General features: G+C 45.2%; 1 protein-coding gene across 3 annotated transcripts; it reads left to right on the top strand.

Annotated features, from left to right (window-relative positions):
• Positions 1–1,796: 1,796 nt before the first annotated feature.
• On the top strand, positions 1,797–7,822 carry LOC110337412 (acylcarnitine hydrolase-like). 3 transcript variants are annotated; one of them, XM_021220317.2, is made up of 12 exons: positions 1,797–1,876; positions 2,427–2,631; positions 2,752–2,890; positions 3,523–3,656; positions 3,745–4,003; positions 4,734–4,832; positions 5,124–5,264; positions 5,384–5,461; positions 5,699–5,843; positions 6,256–6,393; positions 6,777–6,849; positions 7,636–7,822. In XM_021220317.2, the coding sequence occupies exons 1-12, from the start codon at positions 1,801–1,803 to the stop codon at positions 7,820–7,822; spliced, it is 1,674 nt and encodes a 557-aa protein (XP_021075976.1). In that variant the 5' UTR covers positions 1,797–1,800. The 3 variants fall into 3 exon arrangements, with proteins under 3 accessions (XP_021075976.1, XP_021075975.1, XP_029388363.1); XM_021220316.2 differs by having other exon boundaries at positions 5,124–5,305; positions 5,398–5,461; XM_029532503.1 differs by lacking the exons at positions 3,523–3,656; positions 3,745–4,003.
• Positions 7,823–16,253: the final 8,431 nt, after the last annotated feature.

Here is a 16,253-nt window from a genome sequence, read left to right as displayed (position 1 = left end):
TCCAGCAGTCCAGCAGTCCAGCAGTCCAGCAACCAGCAATCCAGCAATCCAGCAATCCAGCAATCCAGCAATCCAGCAATCCAGCAGTCCAGCAAACAACAACCCAGCAATAGCAAAAGCAGTGAACACAACAGTCCCAGCTATAACCTAACTCCAGCATACAGGTTCCCCACATGTTAAGATCTACCATCTTCTTTTCTCCACCCATCCCTTACTTGCCCCCAGCAATGCCCATGAAATGTTCATCAAGTGTGGCCTGGGAAGATTGCTCAGTGGTAAGGACTGCCAACTCTGACTCACAACCTGAATTTAATCTCCAGACCCACATGGTAAAAGGAGACAACTGACTACAAGTGTCCCTTTACTTCTATATATGTGCCATGGCACATGAATGCCCATTCATGGATGTGAATGTGCACATACATGCACACACATACACATAATGATAAGTAAATATGAAAAATTAAACAATATTTGCAAAGTAGATAGATGACTGAAGTTTTCTTATAAGGATTTAGCCATAAGAGTAGCCACGGTATAGAAGTGAATAAAATAGGGGCTGGTGAGATGGCTCAGTGGGTAAGACCACCCGACTGCTCTTCCGAAGGTCTGGAGTTCAAATCCCAGCAACCACATGGTGGCTCATAACCATCCGCAACAAGATCCGATGCCCTCTTCTGGAGTGTCTGAAGACAGCTACAGTTTACTTACATATAATAAATAAATAAATAATTTTTTTAAAAAAGTGAATAGAATAGGAAATGAGGACTTTCATGCAGAATTACTGTGTTTCAATGAAGGCTACCATGACTTAACAGGGAGGGTATGTATAGATCCTAAAATCACTATAAGGGGCAAGGGCCTCTGAGTCTTGACAGTACACAGGAGCTTGAGGGTGGAGGTCAAACTCAGAGCTTCTGGCTTTTTACACCTCTCTGTCTGTGGTATCTTGACTGTGTACCTACTCACAGGAGCCCCATGGCTTCTCCTGTTACAGCAGCTTTCTGCTCCCTGATCTTCATTCCAGTATCTACATTGGGTTGATGGATATGACAGGGATCATGGCGACTCCAGGTTTGAGGACAGGGCTCTTGGTATCCCCAAGGGGCTTCAGAAACCACTCTCTTGAGTCTTTGTTGGGAATCACCATTGCCATGATGAGACACCATGACCAATGAAAAGCAACTTGAGGAGGAAAGGGTTTACTTTGCTCACAATTCCATATGACATTTCATCATGAAAAGCAGTTAGAGCAGGCAGGAACTTAAGTAGGGCAGGAACCCAGAAGCAGGAGCTGATGCAGAGGCCAGGGAAGAATGTTGTTCACTGGCTTCTTCCTCATGGCTTGCTCAGCCTGTTTTCTTACAGAAGGTAGGACCAGCAGCCTGGAGTGATATTATCCACAATGGGCTGGGTCCTCCTCCATCAGTCACTAAGTAAGAAAATGCTTTGTAAGCTTGCCTATAGCCAAATCTTGGCTATTCTCTGAGACATTTTCTCAATTGAGGCTCCCTCCTCTCTGATGACTCTAGCTTGTCTACCACTATACCTTTTCTAGGAGGGCAAAGAAAGGACAGAAACTTCAGAGGTGGCTTTGCTCTGCCTTCTGGCCATTTGCTTCTGTCATTTAGGACTAGTCAGTGAAGCTCCCTTGCAATAAGAAATTTGTTCCACCCAATAAAACTTCTACCTGTGTCCCACTAGTTTAATTTCCTGTCTGGGTAAGGCATTTATAATCTGTTTCCTGTTGTTGAAACCCTGTCACTTGTAACAGCACAGACTCAGGTCTAGAAGTCCATCATGCTACCAGATAGATTTCACCACCAGTTGAATGCTGTGGTCTGTGGACTCCTGCTTCTCTTCTGCCATGTGCAGGGTAAGACTCCCTAAGTGGGAAATGGGGACCAGGATCAGAGTTACCCAGTTCTGCTGAGTTGGAGGCTGAGCTTGCGAGAAGGAAGATACGAGGTAGGGAGGAGATGACAGGATAGAGATGAAATAGGAAAGTGTATATAACACATGCCTCTCAATGCCCCACAAAAGATGCTCTAAAGAGTCCTGCTTGGGATGCAGGTCAGGAGGAAGAGAATGGGGGGATGGTTTCCTCCTTTTCCCTCCTATGTGCTCCCACAGCTGTGGCTAGCTTTATCACTGACCTTGGATGACTATGACAATCAATGGTGATACATTTGTGCTGCTATGTTCTCGGTGTGTTACCTCTTTGGTGAACACTCTGAAAAGTGTCCTAGTACTCTTCAAAAGGACTCTGGGAGAGGTCCCCTGCTGTAGAAGTTAGGGAAAACCCCATCCCTACATTCCACATTGGAACTGAGAGACCTTAAGAGCTCTTCCCCATCTACTCTGGTAACAGTGTAGTAGCAGCTACCTGGGAAGAACCAATCCTGATGGCATCATTCCACCCACAGGCCAGGATGCAGCCAGCCCCATCAGAAACACACACACAGGCCAGGTGAGAGGCAGCCTTGTCCATGGGAAAGATACGGAAGTTGGTGTCCATGCCTTCCTGGGAATCCCCTTTGCCAAGCCTCCTGTAGGAGCCCTGCGCTTTGCACCTCCTGAGGCCCCTGAGCCATGGAGTGGTGTGAGAGATGGGACATCCCACCCTGCCATGTAAGTCTTAGCCTCGTGAGGAGCAACAACAGAAGGGACTGCAAACAAATCCAGATTAAGAGTGTGGTTTTTTTCACCCAGTGCATATCTCTTAGAATAAGGATCTGTCACTGCCACCAGGTGTCTACAGGATATTGATGGACTGAATTCAGAAAATCTGAAAATTAAGATGAACAGGTCTCCTGTCTCTATGTCTGAAGATTGCCTATACCTCAGCATCTACACACCAGCCCACGCCCATGAGGGCTCTAACCTGCCTGTGAGTTCAAGCCATGGTCAACCTGGGTAGAGGGAAGAGGACTTCTTTCTCAGGCAGATTGGAAAGGAAACAATAAAATGAGGTGGTGTGGGCTCAGATTAGAGTATTTCCCTATAGGCCCAAGAAGGGCTTTTCAGACATCGTGGGCAGCCGTACCCTGGATATAGGGCACAGAGAATCTGAGTTCTGAGATGTCGGAGGCTTGGATCTTTGATCTACTAGGGACTCATTCTACCAACGTGAGCCCACAGTCCCATTCAAGTACTCAAGGGCAGAGCACCAAGGGCACTCCAATTTCTAGCTTTGGAATATCTGCTGCACCAATGAGATTTGATGATCTTTTTGGATAAGATCCAGGAAGTGACATCCATGAAGACACCTCTTTTTATTCCACTTTTGAAGGTTCTGAGATGGTGACACTAGTTTGAATCTAGAGCTACAAATCCCTATTAAGATTTCCCAGTGAGGAGAGAAGGACTGGAAAAATTCTGATGGGACTAAAGTAGTCTATCTGTGGCCCAGGTCCAGAATTCTGTCTGTATGTAAGAGACAAAGCATTTGATTATCTAATAGGTAGTCCAGTGAAGTTTGGGATGTGAAGGAGTCTTTGGGCATTGTCCTGATTTCTCCAGGTGATGGTGTGGATCCATGGCGGTGGGCTATGTTGGGGCATGGCTTCCACATATGATGGGTCCACGCTGGCAGCCATTGAAGATGTGGTGGTGGTCACTATCCAGTACCGTCTGGGTATCCTGGGCTTCTTCAGGTGAGCCTAGGGCTGGATAAGGCAATGGGGGCTTTACATTAAACAGAAATAGGACAGCTCTGTGATCTATGTCCCTTCCACTTCTCAGTACTGGAGACCAGCATGCCAGGGGAAACTGGGGATACCTGGACCAAGTAGCCGCCCTACGCTGGGTCCAGCAGAACATCGCCCACTTTGGAGGTCACCCTGACCGGGTCACTATTTTTGGCGAGTCTGCAGGTGGCACAAGTGTGTCTTCACATGTTGTGTCCCCTATGTCCCAAGGGCTCTTCCATGGTGCCATCATGGAGAGTGGGGTGGCCCTGCTGCCTAACCTTATCTCCAACACCTCTGAGATGGTCTACACTGTGAGTACCCTCTACCATCCCAGCCCTGAGCAACACAGCCCTCACACACCAGAACTCTAGCATTCTTTTCATTAGAAAAAGCATGAAACGCAGGAAATAGCTTTTCCCCATTATTTTCTGAGAGGCTTAAAGGCTGGAATCCACTCCTGTCTGCTTTATTCATACTATGTGTGCTATGTGGCCAGCAAGAATATACTCAGTGGCTTCCATTATTAGTTAAAAAAAAAAAAAAAGTACGTGGGCTGGAGAGATGGCTCAATGGGTAAAACTTCTTGCTATACAAACATGATGACCTGAGTTTAAATACTCAGAACTCATAAAAGGGTTGATATAGTAATATGGGTCTATTGTCCCAGTGCTCCTATGGCTTTATAGAAAGCAAAGACAGGAGAATTCTTGGAGTGTCCCAGGTCAAGTACCATGGTGTAGGCTGTTTCTAACCAAGAGACATTGTCTCAAGCTAGGTGGAAGGAGAGGATTCACACACACATGTCATGGTAGCCACACACATCCATGCACAAGGAACACATACATCCATATAGATGAGAAAGGGAAGGAAAACAAATACCATGTGGGTAGAACAGTTTTTCTGACTATCACCTCTAAGCAACAACAATGTAGCAACTATTTCATACTTGTTCCAGTTCCCACTTCCTCAATGGCATCTAGATGGGAAGACTCTTCTATATGCCTTAAAGGATGAGATAACTCCTGCCTGGTCCCTTTACAGATGGTAGCCAACCTTTCTGGATGTGAGCCTGTGGAGTCGGAAGCCTTGGTGCGCTGCCTACGAGACAAGAGTGAAGAGCAGATGCTGGCTATTAACAATGTGGGAAGAATTATGTCCTTAGAGGATGGGAGAGAGGACAGTGTGGGCCAGCCAGTTCACACCATTCTAAACAAATTCACCTTTACACCTTTGTGTCTTTTTAGTTCTGGGTGCAAAATGAACAGCACAATAGGCTAATCTAGGTGTAAGATCTCTTCTAGGGTGGGAGTGGGAGGTGGATATGCATCCTGAGATAAATTTAGGAAACTGGAAAAAAATGGTTTGGGTAGCTCAGTAGACACTGGATACCTATGGGTCTGACTTTGAGCATTGACCTTTAATACCTCGTAGGTGTTCAGGAGCATCCCTGGTGTGGTTGACGGGGAGTTCTTACCCAGGCACCCCTTGGAGTTGTTGACCTCTGTGGATTTTCACCCTGTCCCCAGCATCATTGGTATCAACAGTGATGAGTATGGTTGGATGATTCCCATGGTGAGGCACAGTTCCAATCTCTGGGAAGACTGGGGCTCATAGTGTGGTTGGCAGAAACTCAGAGATTTGTAGAATCAGTTCTATCCTATTTTACATTCATGACTACCCTCATATCCCAGTTCAACCTTGAGAGCACCATGAAGGAAATAACCAGAGAGAACATGCGGGCTGTTCTGAAGAACACAGCAGTACAGATGGTGAGATTGTATAGGTTCTCCCCCAATAAAGAGGGCCTTCCATTTGCTCCACCCAGACAACAACCCCCCGAAATAAAGATTGTTGTATGTGTGTGTTTCTGGGTAGGCTCATTCCAGAGCTTGCAGCTCTGCTTCTGTATCCTATCTCGTTCAGGGCTCCATCTCTCCATCTCAAGACTGGTATTCCCCTGCCCAGTGGTCTGCCTAACTTCAATCTTTCTGATGTCTCTGGTATAGATGCTGCCTCCTGAGTGTAGTGATCTGTTGTTGGAGGAGTACATGGGGGACATTGAGGACTCCAAGACTCTCCAAATACAGTTCAATGAGATGATGGGGGACTTCACGTTTGTGATCCCTGCTCTCCAAGTAGCACACTTTCAGCGTGAGTACATCTATTAACAAGGCCGGGGGCGGGGGGAGGGTCTGAATTGTGGGTTCTAGGTGAGCTCTGTAGTGTCCAGGCCTGACTCATGTCTTGATCAGGGCTTTATACCAGGCACCTGAGGAGAACCCTTACCAAAGTAAATCCGTATGTCTAGTGTAAGACAGTAGGGTTTTATCTATGTACATGTGAGGAAACATGTTAGTGCTATGCACCAACTTTGCCTAAACAACGTGGGAAGGCTGAGTTAACAGTTAGCAGGTTTTTCCCATTGGCAGTAACCTAGCCTGGAGCTCCCAACTCAACTGATGTAATTCCAGATAATTTTATACCAAGTCATCTTTGCATAAAAGACGAAGCAGAACGTCCCCAGGTAAGAAGCCACTGTGTCACAATGTGTCTTCACTCCCAGGTTCCCGTGCTCCCGTCTATTTTTATGAGTTCCAGCATCAGTCCAGCTTTCTCAGGGATCTGAGGCCACCTCATGTGAAGGCTGACCACGGTGATGAACTTCCTTATGTGATTGGATCCTTCTTCTGGGACATGGAATGTAAATCGTCTTTACTTTTCATGAACTTCAGACAGCCCTAGAGGGGTCCCGGAAAGAATAAGTTTCTCAGTCTGGCTGAGGAAATCAAGGCTCGGAGAGGACAGGATCAAGTGCATCCATACACCGTTCACAGTGCTATACTAGAGTTAGAGCCTGGATCCTTCCCAGTCTAGCCTGTTCTAGAAAGAACAAAGACACACTGGAGCGGAAATGAACCTTGGAAGAATCAATTAGAGGCTTGGATGGATCTTGGATCCTGGATGGTATTGGAAGGAGGAACCAGGCTTTGAGTTCAGGGACAGGTTACAGTTGGGATGGTGATTGTAAGCTTGGGTGGACAGCTGCCTCGAGTTGCTAAGACCTTGTTTTCTCTCTGTCTGCAGTTGAACTCACTGAGGAGGAAAAGCTGCTAAGCAGGAAGATAATGAAGTACTGGGCAAATTTTGCACGGCAAGGGTGAGAGGATGTCCCTCCCTCAACCTCCTCAAAAATGAGTCCCCGTCCAGGTCTCCTTTTGTGATGGCCTCATTACCATGCGCATACCCTTCATTACCTGATAGAATCTCTCCTATATAAGATACATTTAGATAGACACTTTATATATGCTGGTTACTGTTCATCTCACAGTGATCTGGTAGGTAGGCCACCGTTTATAGATCTTTAGGTTTTGCCTCTTACAAGATGTCTTAGTTAGGGTTTTCCTGATGTGAACAGACACCATGACCAAAGCAAGTCTTATAAAGGACGACGTTTAATTGGGGCTGGCTTATAGGCTCAGAGGTTTAGTCCATTATTATCAAGGTGGCAGTATGGCAACATCTAGGCAGGCATAGTGTAGGTATAGTGGAGGGTTCTACATCTTCATCTGAAGGCTGCTAATGGAAGACTGACTTCTAGGCAGCTAGGATGAGGGTCTTAAAGCCCACACCCACAGTGACACACCTATTCCAACAAGGCCTTGCCTACTCCAACAAGGCCACACCTCCTAACAGTGCTACTCCCTGGGCCAAGAATATACAAACCATCACACAAGGAAACACAAAACAAGTCTTGTAATCTTACCAAACATGGAACAAGCACTACTGGGTGACACCTACATCTTTATATAAGGACATCTGCTCTGACCCAAATCAGTTCTCTTAACCAACTAGTCTGCTTGGACCACTGCCCTGATGAAATAAGGGGATCAGACTTTGGATCAGAGAGACCTTCACTCTTCTTTACTGGGTGGCATATCCACAGGAACCCCAACAGCGAGGGTCTACCCTCCTGGCCTGTGATGGACCAAGATGAGCAGTACCTGCAGCTGGACACCCAGCCTGCTGTGGGTCGAGCCCTGAAGGCCAGAAGGCTGCAGTTCTGGACCAAGACTCTGCCCCAGAAGATCCAGGAGCTAAAGGCTTCTCAGGACAAGCATGCAGAGCTGTAGCATCCTATGTCAGGAAAGGTGTGTAGACTTGAGTACAGGTAAAGTAAGTTTAAGATTCCTAAATACCATTGAGGAGCCTGAGTTCCAAACTTCTATGTTTCTCCATAAACTAACATGCATGACAGACCCTCTACTTGTTACTTTTACTCAAGCTGCTAGGCCACCTTTACTAGACCCACTTGATAAGCGCTTTGATAACATTGCAGAGGTGTGAGCCCCCAAATTCCCCATCTCGTTTTACAGTCCACTGGGCCAGGGCTTCTTTTCTCTTTTCCTCTACTCAAAGCTGAGACTCTCTGCAAATGAATCAGAAGCTTTAGGGACTACTGACTCCGTGAAGTGGGCCATGCACTCTCTCTTAGCAAGTTCATATTTTCTCATGCTTAAAAGTGGCCAACAGTAACGTTAATTATCTAGAGTCCCATTGCCTTTCCAAACTCAGGCTGCTCTTTCAAATAGAGTATAAACCACAAGCTGGGTTTTGTGACAGATATTTTGGCCTCAGATATCCAGGGAGTGAGGAGAATTGCATTAGCCTAAGAGTTCCAGTCTAGTGTAAACAATATAGCATGATCCTCAAAGTCATAAGTTGAGTAACTTATAAAGAACATATATATGATACATATATACATATATATATAACATATATATGATATATGATACATATATACACATATATACACATACATATATAGTCAAATGCCATCAGATTTGCTGTGAGGCAAGAGTTGGTTCTTTACCTAATGATCACACCCTGTGTACTCTCTAAATCAGTGGTTCTCAACCTTCCTAATGCTGAGACATTTTAACACAACTCCACATATTCTACTGATGCTCAACCATAAAATTATTTTTGTTACTACTTTATAACTATAATTTTGCTATTGTATTTTTTTAAGATTTTATTTATTTCATTTATATGAGTACATTGTAGCTGTCTTCAGACACACCAGAAGAGGCATCAGATCCCATTACAGATGGTTGTGAGCCACCATGTGGTTGCTGGGAATTGAACTCAGAATCTCTGAAAGAGCAAGCAGTCAGTGCTCTTAACTGCTGAGTCATCTCTCCAGCCTCAATTATGCTATTGTTATGAATCATAACGTAAATATCTGATATGCAGATGATCTTAGGCAACACCCATGAAAAGGGGTCCACCCTCAAGAGGGTCAACAACCCACAGGTTGAAAGCCATTGCTCTGGATAAATGTACCAACAGTGGCACTCTGGATCTTTTAAGGGTCTTAACTCTAAATACCATCACATTAGGGAGTAGGTTTCAGAAAATTAATTTGAGCCGCATAAGCTTTAGACAGTAGCTATCGGAGTTCTCTGGCACCAACAACTGAGGATATCAACTACCCAAGGAATATTGTATATATTGTCCTTAAATATGATATCTCATCTATTTCTTCACTTTCTTGGGAAGCAGGACTGGGCCTGTTCCTAGGCTAATCAAGCTGAGACGAGGGTTAGAGCAGTCCCAGAGGTCGGATCTCAGTGGGTTTCTCGGTTGTCTGCCTTCTCAAGTTTGTTCTCGTCCCTAGGGTTTCTGGAGCCTCTGAAGTCCACACTTGCATGAATATATCATATCCTTTGGATGACCCTGCAATTAAGGTTGCAGTCCACCATGGAGAAATAAGCAATCTGAGCCTGGTGCGGAGTGGAAGGCTCCCTTTCTCAGCAGGGCTCCCTTTCCTCTGCCCGGTCTTTTCCGGAGAGTGTTCTACCACCCACAGGTGCTCGACCTTATCTAGAAGATGGCCCTCTACAAAGCTGTCTGCAAGGGCTGCGTGGTTCAGCACATATGTCCCACTCAGTCCTTCCCACCGTATGATAAGTAGGTACTGTGTTATGACCAATCAGCCCTTCCCACCTGTAACCCCCAGAAATCCTCTGAGGAAGGTCACATAGCTTATGGTCAGATTATACAGGTTCAACTTCCTCTCTCCAGATAAGAACTTGCCCAGCAGGTTCTTGGCATATTCCTCTTTATGTAAATGAAACATTCCCACCCTAACAAATCATGTACATTCACCCTGGAAATCCCTACCCACTTCCAGAGCTCTGCATAGTGCTTGTTCACCCCTAATAAAGTTGAGCTGTCTCACCGAAGCTGATCCCGGAAGCCAATCCTTCTGTTGGTACTCACACCATACAGACCCTGCACCCCACCCCCATCCCCACTCCCTTTGTCTTCGTGGGCTGGTGGCCAACAGCCCCCCAGGGGAGAAGGGGGTGTCACACACATCTGTGAAGATGTTCGGTTGTGACATGAGACCTGGGATAAGGTGAGAAAGATTAAGAGGTCCGGGTATCTATACCAGAAGAGATTCCTGTCCTGGGCTCCCTGAGGTCATCTCTGAGCCCCAAATTCCATCATGCCTCACACACAGCTTTACTTTGCTGTAGTGTGCGAACCACGTGTGGTTTGAGAACGCTGTAGCCCTAGCGTGTCATATATAAAGGAATCATTTGCGACTGGCTGCTTTTCTGCCTTTCCCATATCTTCCTGCAAACTCCTGACTCCTTGGTAAACCCCTACTCTTGATCTTTCGTGTGCTTAGTTTCCATTCTTACTGTTCTGTTGCTCTTAATGTTTTCAAGCCCACTAGTACACAGTCACTTGCATTTTGTGTTCTTTACAAAGATGCCAAATTGTGCTCGATCTGCTTCTGTTGTTGTTATTCTAGCAAGCCTGTGTGGAGAAGGCTAGCTCTCTGACCCAGAGATTCACTGGGCAGACCTACGCCTCTCCCATTGGCTTTTCTACCCACAGCCAGGTTCCCAAGTAGCAACTCAGGGGCTTTGCATTTATTAACAATGCTCACAGCTTTTTGCTAGGTCATTTATTCTCCGATTAACTTGTAACTTATTTAACCCATTTAAACTATTCTTTGTATGCCTCCATGGTGGTTACCTCTCCTCAGTTTCACACATTCAACTACCTCCAAGTCCTGGTAGAAATTCTTCCCGAGCCTGACTCTATCCCAGAGTTCCTATCTCTTTACCGGAACTCCCATTTTCTACTTCTTACCTTTTGCTAATAGGCCATCAACTTTTGATTGACAGGTGATGCTTCCACACAATACACAGAGATTATCCCTACATGTGCTGAACTCTTAATATCCCACTGGAGATTTCAGCATAGAAATATGATTCATAGATACTTTCAAAACATAGCACCTAGGGGTTCTCATTTCAGCCACTAAATTTGAAACCCACTGAAAGTGTCTCTACCCATTATATTTGTAGATTATATATTATGATTAAGAAATCCATTCACCTATTTCTATCTCAAAGTGGTAGGTGGAGCAATCTTTTATGTGAAGCAGGTCTGGATATGTCAATAAGCTACCCCATTTCAAAGGAGCCAAATTATGCCCAAACTGCCCATGTTCCCCCGAAGCATTTTCTCCCAGTCATTAAGACACTGGCTCTTTTGTCTGAGGGATCCTGAGATTCCTATACACCCTTGCCTCTGATCATCTTCTCCAACTGTGCAAGTTTTCCTGAGTTTGCTGAGTCTTTTTAATACGTTGCATCGAAATCTATCATAGGAAAGTATGACCTTTGGGGTCAAGTCCATCCTAGATACCAGGTGGTTACTTCTAGGTGGGGTGGTCCTAGGCTCTTCCACTGTGGCCATGGCCCATTTGAGCTCCTGATGCCAGTGTAAGCTTGTGTGGTTTCCATTTGTTCCAGCAGCAAGGACATTTCACCAAAGAGGTTCACAAGGCACCTTTTACACTTCTGGTACTTGATATGCATATATATATATATATATATATATATATATATATATATATATATATATATATATATATACATATATATATATATATATATAAAATATCAGCTGTACACAGAGATTATATACATATATAAAGTTTTATAATTATTTATATGCAAGCAAACTCACCCATTTAACTGTATAGTTTATAAAATTTGAGAAAATGCGTGAGACATGCAACCACACCTCCTTCAAGTAGAGAATGTTCTCTTTACTCTAGAAAGTTCCTTCACGTCCCTTGACATGAACCGTTGTGCCAAACCCTTCTTCCTGGCATCCACTTAACCACCTTATGGTGCTGTGGTTTGGAAACTGCATGTAATTTAAAACCACTAATGGCCCATCTCTCTAGTCAGGACTGAATTTGTTTGTGCCTGTCTCTGCCACAAAGACAGGGTGTTTGAGATTCAAGCGGGGCTTTCCCTTGACTGCAGGTCTCACTGCATAGATGACAAGAACACACTTTGTTCACACAACATTTGGCATATCAGGAGTGCCATGTCAGAAACACAGATAAACATGCATGTCTATGCCTTTCCACAATGTCAGAATTGACTGGATAACAGTAAAGTTCATAAGATATGGTGGTTTTGTTGGCAGCAATTTATCAAGTAGACTTTCTTCTCATTAGGTAGCTGAAGCAAACGCAGGTTCTTTTATTGCAATCTTATTTATTTACCACTTAGATCGTATTATACAATAAATGCTTTTATATTCTGTCTGTATATCTCACTACATATTTTCTTTTTTTTTTTACTTATTCTTCTCTCTATATTACATTCTGACTGCAGTTTATATATATATATATATATATATATTTATAATGAAATGGCTATGAAGGACTAATGAGGCCATCCATAGAGTAATCAAGAATTTTCAAAGAGGCTTCACTGAGAGGTAGAAGCGGGAGGTTGATGGGGATGTCAGAATGTAGGAATGGGAATGAAAACCTGCTGGCGGTCTGCAGGACGGTGGACTGTAGACTGAAGGTTTGCGTTGGTCCCGTGGTGGATGCTGTAGGAGAGAAGAGGATGATACCAGGTCCAGGCAGACCAATGAGTATATGGACGGTTCAAGTGAGCCAGATTATTTGTTGGGAACAAGCCAAACTACTAGGATTTCGTTGAATTCTCTGTATGTCGGTCCCTTGATAATTCTTTTTTTTTTTTTTTTAGATACTTTATTTACATTTCAAATGTTATCCCCTCCCCTGGTTTCCCCTTTGAAAACTCCCTCTCCCATTCCATCTCCCTCTGCTTCTATGAGGCTATTCCCTGACCCACCCACCCACTCCCACTTCCCCAGCCTGACATTCCTCTATACTGGGGCATCGGGTCTTAACAGGACCAAGGCCCTCTCCTCTCATTGATGTCCCACAAGACCATCCTCTGCTACATATGCAACTGGAGCCATGAGTCACTCCATGTGTAATTCTTGATCACCTGATATCGGACATACATACTGAGTTATCAGACATCAGATGGCAGAGGCCCTCTTTATCACGCTGTTAAGTGTCTTCTTCACTCTGTGCTTTGTGGATGGTTCTAGACAGAGGGTGTTAGTTAGCAAGGTGCAGATTGTCCTCCCTCCTCAAAATACAGACACATGCTCCTTGTACAGTAGAGTCTCTTGGTGCAAATCACAGTCTGGGAAAGCACTGTTCTATACGGTATGGAGTAACGGATTTAGGGCGGTGTGGAGATAAACCTGGTGGAGGAGGAAGTGGGATGGAGAGCGAGGTGCCACAGACTCCTGAGACTTGATGAGTCCTGATCCACTGTACACAGTATGTGATCTGACATGGCGCCTGGCATACTGGTGAGACAATACAAAGGACCCAAGGCCATAGTGGTGGCTGCTTCCCCTGTCTTTACAGAGATCTCTATGAGAATTTGGACCCTCCCCTACAGGCTCCCAGACAGGCTTTTGAGCAGACGAGTCAAATTCTGCCTAACAGCACAGGTGGCTGGGCTGGAGAGATGGCTCAGTGGTTAAGAGCACTGACTGCTCTTCCAGAGGTCCTGAGTTCAATTCCTACCAACTACATGGTAGCTCATGACCATCAGTAATGGGATCTGATGCCTTCTTCTGGTATGTCTGAAGACCACTACAGTGTACTCATATATAATAAATAAATTTTATTCAAAAAAGATATTGCCCTTGAATATATAAACATACCCTAATTAGCTTTTTTAAAAAAGCTATATATAAGTTCATGTAATAAACAATAAAGTTAGATCTGCACTCTGATGCTGGTCTCTGGAGTCTGAATCTCGGGCATTGTTGTGGACTCCCACTTCCTGGTCCCTGTTTCCACAGTTGATGCCTAAACAGGGGACCCCCAGCATTTCGCAAGCCAGTGAGTGGACCTCTCCAAGCATTATGGGCAACTCCAGCTCTCAGCTGAACGTGTTAAAAGGAATCTCGGAGAGCAGGCAACTTAGATTTTTTTTTTTTTTTTGAAGTATAAATATTGATTTTAGTCACTTAGCTTTTCTGGTTCACAAATATGCAGATGCACTTAAATAGGACAAGACTGGAAGTTTGATTACTTAAAACATTTTTTTTAGTAGATTTTATTTTTCTGTGCAGAAGTGTTTTGTCAGTGTATATGTTATGTGTACTAGTGCATGTCTGGGAGCCCCTAGCCAATGTTAGATCTTCTAGAACAGGAGTTACAGACGCCAGGAATTGATCTCAGATCCTCTGGAAGAGCAGCCAGTGAGTGCTTTGNCCGACAAGTCATCTNCCCAGGTCCCAAGTACTTTAAAAGAANGATTTATATGTAGTCTNTATGTGTGAGCACTCTACACNNGTGTGAGTTCCTGAAAAGTCAGAAGAGGACGCCAGGTCCTCTGAAGGTGGCTGTGAAGCTATCAAAAGTGGGTGCTGAGAACCACACTCTGGTTCTCTGGAAGGGCAGCACACGTTCTTAGCCGCCGAGCCATTTCTCCAGCCCTGGTTACTTGTTACTTTATATTTCATATTATGAAATTGGCTCTCACTGTGTAGCCCTAGCTGGCCTGGAACTCAAGAGGTCCAGCCTGACTCTGCCTAAGTACCGGGATTAAAAGTCTATACCAACATACCAGACTCGTCACAATTACTTTATGCATTTTTCTGAGACAAAGGTTTCATGGAACTCAGACCTTGAATTCGAAATGTACACAACAATGTACTCTGAGTTCCGGATATCCCTGTCTCAGTCACCGCATCGCTGGGATTCGAATTTTTAGCTAGTTTGCAAACCAAATCACTACTAATGCAAACCATCATTAATCTTTTCCGCGTTCTGTAAACGTGTTTTCAAACAGTCAGGCACATGACGATGCGACTCTGCTGCCTAACTCTGAAGTTCGTCTTTTTTTTTTTTGGGGGGGGGGGTTCTTGAACCATCTCGGTGCAGATTCTTGAGCTGGGAAAGGGAGGCGGCTGAAGCGCACGCGGGGTCTAAGGAACCTCCGGGCAGAGTCTGGAGCTCACCACATCCCGGTTGCAACCGTGGCTCTCGGGACTCAGAGCAGCGCAGTCCAGGAACACCTCCAGGAAAGAGCCGGAACGCGGGTGGGGGCCGGGGCCGACTTTCTCCTTCGCGGGATCATCCTGGCCGCCTTTGCTCCCGCCAGAGCCTCCTGCCGGCTGGAGACGTTCTCGAAGCTCGCTCAGGCTTACAGGACACATGACCTCGCGTCCGCAGCGCAAGGCCAGCCGGTACAAGCCAGCCTTAGATTTTTTTTCTAACAGGCAATTAAACAAGTTTTGTGACAAAGTCTTGGATCTTTGTCCTCGGCTGATATCTGTGAAGGTGTTGCCACCGCTCCCAGCTGGCCACCCTGATAATGGCTTCCAGAAACTCACTTGTCAGAGGGAGAAGGAAATGACTCAGGTGAGGTGGCCTTCTGTAAACAAAAGCAAGGCTTCAAAACAGTCTCACCCTTTGCCTACAGAGAACAGCCAGGCTTTGGGAACACCTCCAGCCATGTCTACAAATAAAGATAGGAGCGTCTCCTGCTGTGTCTGTAAAGGAACCAACACTGATGACACCTCCGCTGCCCTTGTAAAGGAACAGCTCAGCCAAGAGGCTCTTCCCCTTCTCCTGGATGAATTGGAAAACGGAAGTGACAGTGAATCGCCTCCTCCGCCTTGAAGACGTCTGGGTTGTACACAGCCCAGGAAAGATACAAAGACGGGAACCTTACCTGTTTCTAGGGCATACCATCGCAGCTGATATTATTAAACCTCCAAAGCTTCCATGCTCTTTCCCCATACCTACTACTCTAGCATTCACACAAACCTTTCTGGGAAATTGGGCCTGGATCCCACCTAATTTGCCTACCACATCTGGGCAATGAGTCCTCCACCTTTCAGTTCTTAAGGGGACCTAAAACGGCAGAAGATGTCATCACAGTCACTGCAGAGGTTAGAGAAGTCCTCAAAATACTTAATGATGGGCTTCAACAGGCCTGCCCTAGAGCTCTGCGGATAGGTTTCCCCAGCAAACCCTCCCTATCAAAGCTGTCTTTCAGCTTCCTGACAGGATCCTCTATTGAAGTCATCTTGCTCACTCCTCTGCACCCACAATAATCCCACTTATAGATGGCATTTTCCTTACAGCTCTTCTTCTTTTTTTTTTTTTTT

Source organism: Mus pahari, chromosome 20, assembly GCF_900095145.1.
Source record: "Mus pahari chromosome 20, PAHARI_EIJ_v1.1, whole genome shotgun sequence".
NCBI lineage: Eukaryota > Metazoa > Chordata > Mammalia > Rodentia > Muridae > Mus > Mus pahari.
This window is presented reverse-complemented; position numbering and strand designations above follow the sequence as displayed.

Bases quoted from the DNA above. Each gene is read 5' to 3' on its own strand.
- LOC110337412 (XM_021220316.2), top strand. From the start codon at position 1,801: ATGCTACCAGATAGATTTCACCACCAGTTGAATGCTGTGGTCTGTGGA. The intron at 3,657-3,744 runs GTGAGCCTAGGG...TCCACTTCTCAG, and splicing joins GGTATCCTGGGCTTCTTCAG to TACTGGAGACCAGCATGCCA. The intron at 4,833-5,123 runs GTGGGAAGAATT...AATACCTCGTAG, and splicing joins AGATGCTGGCTATTAACAAT to GTGTTCAGGAGCATCCCTGG.